The sequence below is a fragment of the Chiloscyllium plagiosum genome, unplaced genomic scaffold (genome assembly GCF_037043375.1).
Source record: "Chiloscyllium plagiosum isolate Xiang-an unplaced genomic scaffold, Cpla_swu_hap1 HiC_scaffold_9, whole genome shotgun sequence".
NCBI lineage: Eukaryota > Metazoa > Chordata > Chondrichthyes > Orectolobiformes > Hemiscylliidae > Chiloscyllium > Chiloscyllium plagiosum.
Window position 1 is genome coordinate 97,785,426 of NW_028270147.1, and position 13,840 is coordinate 97,799,265.

At 45.5% G+C, this 13,840-nt stretch overlaps 1 gene segment (V, D, J or C); it reads left to right on the forward strand.

The window, feature by feature from the left end:
- The first annotated feature begins 330 nt into the window (after positions 1-330).
- LOC148149202 (Ig kappa chain V region Mem5-like) lies at positions 331-11,642 on the forward strand. The segment is given in 4 exon segments: positions 331-397; positions 583-880; positions 1,292-1,323; positions 10,767-11,642. Coding segments are annotated over 4 exon segments (708 nt in total).
- The last annotated feature ends 2,198 nt before the right edge of the window (positions 11,643-13,840 follow it).

Below are 13,840 nucleotides of genomic sequence, written 5' to 3' on the forward strand. Positions count from 1 at the left end.
ACATTGGAGCAGTGTTTAGATATTCCCTTGTGTTGCTGTAGCCTCCAGGGTAATGGGCCAAGAGCTGGAGGATGGGTTTAGTGTCATCAGATCTTTGTTTAACAGCACAGATACAATGGGCCAAATGGTCTCATTCAGTGCTGTTCACATCAATGACTCTCTGAGACAGTGAGAAAGAGAGAGAGAGAGAAGAGGAAGTGTGAGGGGCTGACGTGGCTCTCTCTGCCCAATTCCATTTACATACTGAGGAACACCCAGTCAGACTCTCACAGACTGCAGCTTTATAAAGCAGAGCCCAGTGAAGGGAGAGTTTATCAGGAACCAGGCCCAGGGACAGGAGCACACACCATGATTTCACACATCCAGCTGATCTGGCCCCTGGCATTCTGTGTCGCAGGTACAAATCTCTCTCCTTCCACCTTGAATCTTTAGCTGCTCTCCATTTCACTCCAATTCCACTGACTTGTGATTGAAGGAAAAAAGCTGAAACCAGAGGAAAGCTCAGTGTCTCCAACAATCTCCATTTGACAGGCTCTTTCTGTGACAGTTCTGACTTCACTGTGTTTCTCTCTGACCCCTCAGGTATCAGTGGGGACATCACCATGACTCAGTCTCCCCCGGTGCTGTCAGTGGGACTGGGCCACACTGCAACCATCACCTGTACGGCCAGTCAAAGCATTGGTAGCAGCCTTGCTTGGTACCAGCAGCGAGAAGGTCAGAAACCCTCTCTCCTGATCTACAGTGCAACAACTCGATTCACAGGAGTCTCCAATCGATTCACCGGCAGTGGATCAGGGACCAGTTTCACCCTGAAAATCAGCAACGTTCAGAATGAGGATGTCGCTGACTATTACTGTATGCAGTATAGCAGCTACCCCTACACAGTGTTACAGAGCCATACAAAAACCTCAATAGGCACAGTCCCACTGCCTGTACTGACACATCCAATTTTCATATAAATGTAAATGAACAAACTAACCCATGCTGGATTGTCACTGTCCACTACACACTCCAGTCTCTGTGGTGTCCACCATTTACTGAAGGCCTCAAGTTTCCCTCTTACACTCCATCGCCACACGTGAAGAACAGCTGCAAAACTTAACATTGAAAAATACATTTGACAAACCACCCTAGCCCAGCTGGACACAACCCAGAGAGACAGAGACAGAAAGACACATGAATGAGGGAGAGAGAAAGAGAGTGAGAGGGAGAGTGTGAGAGTGAGTGAGAAAGGGAAGCAAAGATCAGAGATTTTTGTACACCATCTGCACTGCGAGCTCTCACTGTGGCTTACGTTTGGGAAAGGAACCAAGCTCCGACTGAGTAAGTAAACCTCAATCCTCCGTTATTAACCCTGTCAATACTGAAACACACTTTCTAAAACACAAATGCTGAATTTGTGAAGGTATTAGTGAGAAGCTGCAGTGAATGAAATAGTTGATGAAGGAGCACTGTGTCTAACAGGGTGTCCAGCTGTATTTCTTTAGTTCCATTGTCCCTTTAAGCAGCAAGATATAAGTCAATTAGTTTAACTCACCGTGTGGAGGAGCTCTGTCCATTTGCAGCCTGTGGTCCCATTACTGCAGCACGGAATGAAATCAGTGAGTAGCCTCCTGCTAGTCTCAGTGTGTCGGACACGGGCAGAGTTTGATGTGAGCTCTGGCTCCCTGTCCCAGTCTCTGATCTCACTGACCTCAGCAGCAGCACAGTGAGACACTGAGCTCCCACCTCCCCCAGCTTTAACTCTGCTCAATCACACAATCACAGAGTTGTTACAGTGCACACGGAGGCCGTTCCGCCCATCCTGTCTGGGCCGGCTCTCCGAATGAGCAATTCACTGAGTGTCATTCTCCTGCCTTCTCCCTGTCACCCTGCACATTGTTCCTTTTCGAATAATAGTCTCATTCCTTTCGGAATGTTTCAATTGAAGCTGCCTCCACCACACTCTCAGACAGTGCAGTCCACACCTTAACCACTCGCTGGCTGAAAATGTTTTTCCTCATCTCATTTTTGATTCTCTCACTAATTACTTTAAATCTGTGCCCTCTCCTTCTCAATATTTTCATGAGTGGGAACATTTTTTCCCTATTTCCTCTGGCCAGACACCTCCTGATTTTGAATTCCTCAACAAAATGTCCTCTCAGCCTTCACTTCTCCAAGGAAGACAGTCCAAACTTCTCCAAAGTTTGTTCACAACTGACATTCCTCATCCCTGAACCTTCTATGGGAAGTTTTTTACCCCATCTCCAAAATATTCACATCCTTCATGAATTATTCCTCTTTTCTATTCCCGTAGTCCCATTTGCGTGCATTTAGCTAATTTCCCCCATACCGTTCCTGTCCAGGTGCCTGTTCAAATGCCTTTTAAATGTTGTTATCATACTCACCTCTACGACTTCCTCTGGCAGCTCATTCAATACATGCACCACCCTCTATGTGAACGAGATGCACCTCAGGTCCCTTTTGAATCTTTCCCCTCTTGCTTTAAACCTCTGCTGTTTAGTTTTGGACTCCCTTACTCTGGGGAATAAACCTGAGCTAGTCATCTTATCTATGACCATTATCATTTTATAAACCTCTAAAATGTCACCCAGCAATCTCTGACCTTCCAAGGGAAATAGCCCAGGCCTAACCAGCCTCTCCTTATAACTCAAACCCTCCAGTCTCGGTGACATCCTTGTCATCCTTTTTACACCCTTTCCAATTTAATGACATCCTTCCAATAGCAGGGTGACTGGGAATGGGCCTGATCAATACCTTGGAGAATCGTAACAACTCCCACACGTAATACTCTGACCGATAGAAGCAATTGTACCAAATGCTTTCTTCACCACCCTGTCTCCATGTGACACCAGTTTCAATCCTCTATGTGCCTCCACCCCTTGGTCTCCCTGTTTGACAACACTCCCCATGGCCCCACAATTAAGTGTGTTAGCCCTGGCCTGGTTTTTATACCAAAATGTAACACCTCCTTATTATCTCAATGTGTAATGTAAATGTACTCTCAAATAGCCTTCTTCACTGTCCATGAAACTACCAATGTTAGTGCCATCTGCAAACTCACAAACCATGGCCCCTATATTCTCATTCAATTTGTTTCGATAAATGACAAACAATGATGAACCCAGAACCAATCCTTTTGCCACATCTCTGGTCACAGGCTTCCAGTCTGAAAACCATTATCTACCACCACTCTCTGTCTCCAACCATTAAGCCAACTTTGTATCAGTTAGCTTCCCTGGATCCAACTTGATCTAACTTACTAACCTTTCCTGAAGAAGGGCTAATGCCCGAAACGTCGATTCTCCTGTTCCCTAGATGTTGCCTGACCTGCTGCGCTTTTCCAGCAACATATTTCCATCTCCTACTAACCAGTTGTCCATGCAGCACCTTGTCAAAGGTCTTGCTAAAGTCCATGTAGAGAATGTCTACCACTCTGCCCTCAGCTATCTTCTTGGTCATGTCTTCAAAAAACTCAATCAAATTTGTGAGACATGTTTTCCCACTGACAAAGTCATGTGGACTATCCTTAATCAATCCTTGTCTTTCCCAATGCATTTAGATCCTGTCTGTCAAAATCCCCTCCAACAACTTACCACTATCAGACTCACCGGTCTATAATTCCCAGGGTATTCCTTGCAGAGCTTCCTAAATATCAGCACAAAATTAGCCAAGCTCCAGTCTTCCAGCACATCACCCGTGGCTGTTGATGATACAAACATCTCACCAAGGGGTGTCAAAGTCTCTTCCCAAGCTTCCCACAAAGTACTGGGATGGAGCTGATCATGTCCTGGGGATTTATCTACCTTTATGAGTTTAAAGAACAGATTACTGCACCTCTTCTTCTGTAATATGGACTCTTCTCAAGACACCAACATTTATTTCCCGAATTTCCTTCACTTCGATGTCCTTCTCAACCATAAATACTGCGGCAAAATATTAGATTGGTAACTCATTCATTTTCTGTTTTAAAATAAAATATGAAAATTCTAAGAGTGAGACATTTGGAGGTGATCCATGGGATATGATCCATGGTCATGACTTTACTCTGGATTGTCCTTTGTCCTTTACCACTGTCTCCATAATCCTTGTGATACAATTCCCTAAATGTCCTCCCATTGATATTTGATCTACATGGGCCTCCTCATTCCCAAGATCCAGGTCTGGCAGAGTTTCCTTTCTGATTGGAATGGGAACACACGGTTGGAGAAAATTCACCCGAGCACACTCTCACAACTCTGGCCCCTCTCTGCCCTTCACACTGCTCCGATTTCATTCTATATTCTGATAATTAAAGTTACCCAAATGTGTGCTGTGAATTTCTTGCAGATTTCTCCCTCTACATCCTTCCCTCTAGTTGGTGACCGACAGACTGCACTGAACAACCTGATTGCACCTTTTTTGTTCCTTATCTCAAACCAAATCCATTCTGCCCTTGACCCCTCTGGGACATCCTCTTTCTCCAGTTCTACACCGATCTTAACCAATCCCACACCTTCTTCCCCTTTTCCTATCTTTATTGAACACCTTGTATCCAGGAATATTTAACACCCAGTCCTGTCCTCATTTGAGCCTCATCTGAAAGAGCAACAACACCAGATTTCCACTTGGTAATATGCGTCTGTAACTCCCCAATCTTACTCCCCATACTCCACGCAGGCCCATACATGCACACAGTCAGTTGGATTTAGAAATTATTACTCTCTCCCTCACTGTGACCCGGCCAAATAAGTTACTCTTCCTTACTTTAGAGTATCTATCTCTTGCATGATTCTGTTTTCCTTGGTGTTCCTCCCTGATATTTCCTCCTGGTTCCCACAGCCCCCCTTCCATGTTCATTTAAACCCTCTCCAACAACACCAGCAAATCACCCCACAAGGAGCTCAGTTCTGTTCAGGAGCAACCCATCTGGTCTATAGAGGTCACATCTCTCACAAAATCATTCCCAATGTCCCAAGAATCTCAAACGCTCCCTCCTGGATCACCTTTCCAGCCTCAGATACACCCTGCCTTATCCTTCTGTTCCTATCCTCACTTGCATTGGTCACTGGGAGTAGTCCAGAGATTCACAATTTTGAGCTCCTGTTGCTAATTGCCTCCAGAGCTCCCTAAGTTCTGACTGCAGGACCACATCCCTTTTCTCCCTCTGTCACTGGGACCACAACTGCTGCCTGTTCCCCCTCTCCCCTCAGGGTGGGAGACAACACACCATCCTGGAATCCCATCTGCAGCTGCAGAAACACCTGTCGATTGCACTCACTCTCGAATCTCCTCTCACTATCGCTCTTCCAGTCTTCCTTGTGCCTCCCTGTACAGCTGAGTCGCCGTGGTGCCATGGATTTGACTCCGGCTGCACTCCCCAGATGAACCATCATTCTCATCAGGATTCCAAACTGAATCCTGGTTGGACAGTGGGATGCACTCAGGGGATTCCTGTACGAGCTGCCTGGTCCTTTTGGACTGTCTGCTGTTCCCCCATTCCCTCTCTCCCTGCATACTCTGAAGCTTCAGAGTGACCACATCTAGAAACGTGCTTTCCATGGAGCTCTTAGCCTCACGGACTCTCCACACTGACACCAGCTGCTGCTCAAGCTCCGAAACCCAGAGTTCCAATTGCTGTCACTGACCACACTTCCTGAACTCATGGTATTCCAGGAGATGGGAAGCATCCTGAAGTTCCCACATGGAACAGGGTGCACACTCTCACCACTCCCTGGTTATCCCTTGATAAAGTTCTGATGACAAACAGCTCCAGCTGGCCTTTCAGGGTTCCAGGGTTTGGCAGAGTCTGTTCAAAAGACAATATGATAATAGAGCAGAATTAGGCCATTCGCCCCATCAAGTCTGCTGTGCCTTCTTCCCATTATGTTTGATCACCTTCCCAATCAGGAACCTATCAATGTCCGTCCGAAACACACTCAATGCCTTCACCTCCACAGCATGAGTTCCACAGATTAACCACCCTCTGGCAGAAGAAATTCCTCCTCATCTCAGCCCTAATGGATTATCCCTAAATTCTGTGGCTGTGCCCTCTGGTCCATGTTTCTCTTACTGGTGGAAACATCTCATCCCCGCCCACTCTATCCAGGCCTCTCAGTATTCTGTAAGTTTCAATGTGATCTCCCCATGTCCTTCTGAACTCCATCAAGTCCACAGCCAGGGTCCTCAACCGCTCCTCATCAGACCAGGCTGTCACTCCCAAAGTCATTCTCATAAACCTCCTCTGGATCTCCCCCAATGCAAGCACATCCCTCCTTAGATACAGGTCCCAAAACTGTTCACAATATTCCAAATGCAGTCTGGCCAGAGTCTCATACAGCCTCAGCAGTACACACCTGCTCTTGTATTCTAACTCAGTTGAAATGAATGCTAACATTGCATTTGTCTTCCTAATTGCCAACTGAACCTACATATTAACCTTATGTGAAATCTGAAAGAGGACTCCTAAGTCCCTTTATCTGTCAATTCTTTGCCCACTCTCTGAGCCTTTCCAAGTCCTTCTGCAGCCTCCCTGCTTCCTCAACTCTCCCTGTCCCTCCCCTCATCTTTGTGTCATCAGGAAATTTAGGAACAATGCCCTCAGTTCCTTTTCACAGATCGTTAATATATAATTAATTGTTACATGAATAGCTGAGGTCCCAACACTGCCCCCTGCTGAACTGCATGAGGCACCAGCTGCCATCCTGCAAAAGATCCATTTATTTCCACTCTCTGTCCACGTCAGTACTGGGTTCCAAACCCCATGGGATCTTATGTTATTTAGCAGCCTCCTGTGTGGCAACTTGTCAAAGGCCTTCTGGAAACCCAAACAGATCATGTCCATTGGCTCTCCTTTGTCTAACTTGCTCATTGATATTATTTCATATAATTCCCAGCTTCTCCTTCTCGAACTGCAGGGTGAATTGTATCACATTATGGTCACTGCCCCCTCAGGGTTCACTCACCTTCAGCTCCCCAATCAGGGCTGCCTCATTACACATCACCGAATCCAGAATTACCTGTTTCCTAGTGGGTCTACCACAAACTGTTCCAAAAAAAAAGCATCTCGCAGACATTCCATGAATTCCTTTCCTTGAGATCCATTCCCAACCTGACTTTCCCAGTCCACCTGCATATTGCAGTCCCCATGATTATTGTAATAATCCCTTTCTTACATGTGTTTTCCATCTCCTGATTTATTTTCTGCCCCACATCCCGGCTGAGAGGAGACTTGTACATAATTCCCATCAAGCTCTTTGCTATTTTGTGGGTCCTTAAGTTGACTCACACAGATTCTATGCTTTCCAACTCCATATTTCCTCTTGCTGTTGATGTAATTTCAGTTCTTCCTGACAGGGTAAACCTGCTCCTCCCACACACACCCCCACCACCCTCACACCTCTATCCATCATTAGAAACATAGAAAATAGCTGCAGGAATAGGCCACTCAGCCCTCTGAGTCTGCACCACCGTTCAATATGATCATGGCTGATTATGCAATCTATTATCCCATTCCCACTCCACCCCCATATCTCTTGATTCCACAGGTTCACAACATCGGAATAACTTAACCCTTAATCTTCGACTGTGACCCCTAGTTTTGGATTTTCCTAATATCAAGAACATTCTTCCAGCATCGAGCCTGTCAAATCCCATCAGGATTTTATATGTTTCTGTGAGATTCCTCTCATTCTTCTAAATCCCAGTGAGTACAAGCCCAGTTGATCCAGTCTTTCCTCATATGTCAGTCCTGCCGTCCCGGGAATCAGTCTGGAGAACCTTCGCTGGACTCCCTCAATAGCAAGAATGTCCTTCCTCAGACGAGGAGACCAAACCTGCACATAATACTCAAGCTGAGGCCTTAATTCTGCAAGACATCCTTACTCCAATACACAAATCGTCTTATGGTGAAGGCCAGCATGCCATTAGCTTTCCTCACTGCCTGCTGCACCTGCATGCCCCCTTTCAGTTCCTGTTCCACCATGACACCCAACTCTCATTGCACCTCACCTTTTCCTAAACTTTCACCATTCACTAATAATCTGACTTCCTGTTTTTCCAACAAAGTGGATAATCTCACATTTACCCAAATTATATTGCTTTTGCCAAGTATTTGTCCACTCAGCCAGCCTGTCCAAGTCACTCTGCAGCCTCTTAGCATCCTCCTCACAGCACACATTGCCACCCAGCTGAGTGTCATCTGCAAATTTGGAGGGATTGCATTCAATTCCTTTGTCCATATCATTTATGTATATTGTGAACAGCTGGGGTCCCAGCACTGAACCCTGCGGTACCCCACTCATCACTGCCTGCCACTCTGAAAGGGACCCATTTATTCCAACTCTCTGCTTTCTATCTGCCAACGAGTTCTCTCTCCATGTAAATACATTACCTCCAATACCATGAGGTTTAATTTTGCTCACTAATCTCTTGTATGGGACCTTGTCAAAAGCCTTTTGAAAGTCCAGAACACAACATCTACTGGGTCCTGAGGGAGGGTCACTCAATCTGAAATGTTAACTTCGATTGCTGTCCACAGATTCTGCCAGACCTGCTGAACTGTTTCGTCAATTTTTGTTGTCCACTGATTCAGCCTTGTCCATTCTCCACTGATCACATCCTCAAAACCTTCCAGAAGATGTGTCAGGCCTGATTTCCCTTCAGTAAATCCATGCTGACTTGGACCAATCCTGTCACTGCTTTCCAAATGCTCGGTAACTGTATCTTTAATAACTGACTCCAGCGTTTTCCTCATGTATAATTCCTCATTTTCACTCTCCCTCCTTTTATTAAAAAGTGGGGTTACACTGGATACTGTCCAGTCCACTGGAACTCTGTCAGAGTCGACAGAATGTTGGAAAATGATCAACAATGTGTCCACTATTTCTACACCCACTTTCTTAAATACTCTGATGAGTTGCTGGCCCCTGGGGACTTACAAGTTTTGATACCATTAATCTCCCCAAAACCATTTCCTGACTAACAAGGATTACCTTCAGTTCCTCCTTCACACTTGACCCTCTATCCCCCTGCATTTCCTTTCAATAGGATGTGTATCCTTGGATATTTAGTTCCCAGCCCTGATCCCCTTGCAGCCACGTCCCTGCACTACAGGCTCATTTACCTTGTTTCATATACTCGATACATCGAAGTACAACACCCTCAGTCATGCACTGACTGCCTCCTTCTCATAGTTATCTCCTTTAGAAATCACAGAATCCCTACAGTGTGGAAGCAGGCCATTCAGCCCAGACTGACCCTCCAAAAAGCATCCCACCCACCCTACAATTCCCATGGATAATCCTCCTAACCTACACTTCTTTGTGACAATGGGAGGAAACCCAAGTGGACACGTGGAGAATGTGTCAATCCCACACAGACAGTCAGTTGGAATTGAGTCTGTGTCTCCGGAGCTGTGAGACAGCAGTGCTAACCACTGATCCACCATTCCACCCTACGGTGCCTCAAGTTCGATTCTTGATCCTTTCCGTACTCTCAATCCTATTACTTGGTCTGGATACTTTAATAACTTCTCCTGAGTCCCTACCTTCTTTAATTAGTTTAAACTCCTCGCAAACTTGATTTCCCTTGGTTTGTGTGGTACCACTTTGTCTACATTAATCTGAATGCTTCATGTGTTAAGAGACAAAACCTTTAAGCTTGTTCTATATTGAGCTTCCCTGCACTTTTAAGTTTCCTCAGTACAATATGACATTCACAATACTCTGTCCCTTTCCTTTTTATTTTCTAGTAACATTCAATTCCATCACTAACCAGTATTCCTCACTTCTCCTTTAACTTTCATTTCCTCATTTTCCATCCACTTTCTCTTTGAATCATATTCAGGCTGTTACTTATTCCTGAACAAACATCACTCAAAAATGTTCCTTGGTTCATTGTTGCTTGTGGGATCTTGTGTACAATCTGGCTTCCACATTTCCTACATTACAACAGTGACCCCATTTCAAACAAGTCCCACATGGTCCGCAAATGTCTTTGGGACAGCATGGATCTTTCTTTTCATTGGATGAACTGGGAGTCTTTCAGATGTGAAAGATGCTGTTCCAATATTGCACAGTTCTCCTCCTGAATTACAGTTACTGCTATGTATGTCCCTCTCTTTTGTGAAAACAGACCAAAAGTTTTCATGAGGAACCATTGCTCCATCTTCCACCACTGCACACAAGTTCCCTTCCTGCTCTCGAATGGGCCTCATACATTCCTTCATTCTCTTGTTCTTTCTGTGATTATAAAACATCACTGGGATTTCCCTGACTTCATTTGGACACATTTCATCCTGTCAGCTCTTTGCTTTCCTCAGGTCCTGGTAAATTTCACCCTTGCATTTTGTCTTTCAGCCCACTTTGACCCAATCCCTGCCCAGTTTAGTAAAATGGATTTGTTCCCAAATGAAAACTTTTACACTTGCTCCATGGTTCTCCATTTCCATCCCTCCTCTCAATCTCACTGAGTTCCGATCACTGTCACTGAAATGCTCCCCCATTGATAGCCCTTCCAGCTGCCCACATTCAATCCCTAAAGAATGATCCAAAACTGCCCCTTCTTTTTCACCATCACCATCTCAGGGGCAATTAGGAATGGGCAATAAATTCTCGCCCTGTCAGTGACAGTCACATCCCAAGAAGCAATTTTAAAAGGCCCTGTCCTTTTATGGGGTCTGTTAGGTATTGAATACAAATGTTCAAATGGATTGTTTTGCCAGTGAATGTTCAGAGTTGAAATCCCTTTGAATGGCAGGGATTAAAATTGTTTGTCTTGTCTTTCAGGCCGTGAAAATTCTCAGCCCAAGCTGACCCTGCTGCCCCCCTCCCCAGAGCAGGTCAATGCCAAGGGCACTGCCACCCTGGTGTGCCTTGCCAATCACTTCTATCCCGATGAGCTGGGGGTGCAGTGGAAGAAGGATGGTGCAGTCATTTCGGACGGGGTTCAGACCAGCAACTACCTGCGAGCTTCGGACAGCACCTACAGTGTCAGCAGCCTGCTGACCCTCTCTGGGTCTGACTGGGAGTCTAACGCTCGCTTCTCTTGTGCCCTCACCCACGTGACCCTCCCCTCTCCCCTCAGCAAGAGCATCAGGAGATCAGAATGTGTGTAGAGTGTTTGAGACAGTCCACAGAGGAGACACAACTTTAAATAGAACAGGGCTGAGCTGGCAGGACAAAGGTCATTGTCAGCACTGAATTTCAACTCTCTTCCTTCTTGAGATTGACTCAGTGACATTTCTGAGGTTCAAGGGTTAAGGCAGGTCATTTGGATCATCAAAAGGAAGCTTTACTCTGTATGAAACCCCGTGCTGACCCTGTCCTGGGAGTGTTTTATGGGGACAGTGATGACTTGTGATGCCAAGTAAAACCTCTCGAAGATGCTGAAAACTGTCAGCTGTACAAAACAATGTGAACCTCTGAAATCTCTGCTTCAGTAAACCAGATCTCCTTCCTGCTCAGCCGCCAGTTCGAATTTAAGCTTCTGTCACTACTTAAAGGGACAGGATTCTTATGTCATTGAGAAAATCTCCACAAGTGTTTTCCTCAAGCTCCATTTTGGCTGTGAATTTGTGCAGCTTCCTCTGTCTGGGCTGTTAATTGAAGTCTGTTTTCTGTCAATGTAAATCTGCAAAAAGGAATAAAGATCAAGAAGATTCAGTCTCTGTCTCGTGTGTGCTTTGGAAATGGCCAGAGCTACTGGGAACCCTGCATTGATGAATATGATCAGCAGCATCTTGTTACTCAGAATAACAATTTCACAGGTTTTGGGAAATAAATATTACTTAAATTAGACTTGGGTTTTCTTTACTCTTAAAGTGCGATGCATTGGTCCCGTGTGTCCCTGGAGTAAGATTGAGAATGTTAAATCTGGGGAGTCTGGGAGTCACGGCTGGGGAAGGCAGTCAATGATAAACTGGTTCCACTTTCTGCTGTCATATTCTGTAACCCCTGGGCCATCTCAGTGAGAGACATCCAGGGCTCAGGATGGATTCCAGAGCAGCTCATTGACCTGACTGTTGTGTTCCTTAGTCCACATGTGACTCCAATAATCTCACTCGAGGACTTTAGTATCAGTGGGAATCAATGGGGCTGAAATCTTATCCAAACAGACTCTCACACAGCGGGGAGGCTGCTGGTGGCTCAGAAACCCCTTGGATTCAGTCCCAGATTCCACTGTGGCTCTTTCATTCAAACACTGCATTAGCACACTGACACCATATTCAGAGGGCAATCCTGAGATGGGGCAAGTTTGGTTCTTGATTGTGGGGAAATGGGGGTTGGGTGTGAAATGTCCAGTCTGAAGCTGGTGGGGGTACTTTATAATGAAGAATAGAAACTGATGTCAGAATAAAGTCAGGTGTTGATGGGAGTGAGGAATATCTCAGTGATCTGTCTCCAGAATCCACACACGACACACATCCTTCTGTCAGACCCTGAAGGCGGAGAAACTGCTCCTTGACACCCTATATTTCTCTATCTTTCCCAGAAAAGGTGAAGTATTCTCTGCCTCAGTGATTCCCTGGGACAGGACATTTTAAAAAGGCCTGTGGGAAGGGAAATGTTGCCTCTCAATGACAAAGCCAATGGAAGGATGTGGAGCTGGCTCTGTGAAATGTTCAGACACAGAGGATGACACCAGAAGCAATTCAATGTGGTCATTCTCTCCTTTGCAATTGCTAAACTGGTAACAATTACTTTTTGCTCATAATTTGCTCTCTCGAATTTGATCCACTTGCCTTTCTTACTTTGCTTTTTTTGACTTCAGTCTGTGGGTAGTTCCATCAAAACCCAATCTCCTCACACTCATCCTGGCCCCTGAAGAGATTAGAGACAAACTGCAAATGCTGGAATCCAAGGTTGACAAACAGGAGGCTGGGAGAACACAGCAAGCCCAGGCAGCATCAGGAGGTGGAGAAATCGACGTTTTGGCTGTAAACCTTCTTCAGGAAGTGGGGTGGGTGGGAGCTGCAGATAAAGGGAGTGGCTGGGGCAGGGTGGTTAGGTGGGGATAGGTGGAGACAGGTCGAGGTTAGGACATGGTTGGTCGAAGGGAGGGATAATTCTGGATTCATCTCTCCCATCGACCAATCAGGTCATACTCTCTATCTTTCTCAACCTATCCCCACCTCACCACCTCGCTCCCACCCACCCCTTTATCTGCAACTCCCCTGACACCTACCCTCCCCCTTCCTGAAGAAGGGTTACACCTGAAACGTCGACCCCTGAAGAGATGAGACGAGGTTATTTCATTGAATCAACTCATTAAGCCCATCAATCCTGAAAACAGATTCCAGCATTGAAGTCCCATTTGCTGGTTGCACATGTAAAGTCTCTTTCAGGCTGAAAGAAGGAAGCTTTCGATTGAGAAATGAGTGAGCTTAACCCAGGTCCTGAACAACAGCACTTCAGAATGGAGTGATATAAATCAGAAGCAATATAAATACAGGGCAGCTTATCTTCTGCAGCTCGCACTGAGTGCAGCCAGCATAGAGGGGAATGCTGGGAGGTTTGGTCAGTGTGGGAGTTTGGTGAACTCGGGGAAGGAGTCCACCTTTGCTTTTCCAAAGTGATTTTGGACTGTCACTTCAGCTGCTGGGAGCCTGCACATGCACTTGGTTTGAATGAAACAAAATGGTAAACAAGAAAATAGGAATCTGGAAATTGTTTCGTATGAGGGAATGTGTAAATAGACTGCTTCAGGACATGTCCATTAGGGAAGGTTAATAAATGCAAAGTACTGAAACTTCAAAACAGAGACTGAAGACAATTACTGGTCCAATGAAGGAATGGATATTTTTCAGTTGTCAGTAAGATCAACATTTCTTTATTGCATTGAAATGATTCAGGGTAAATAC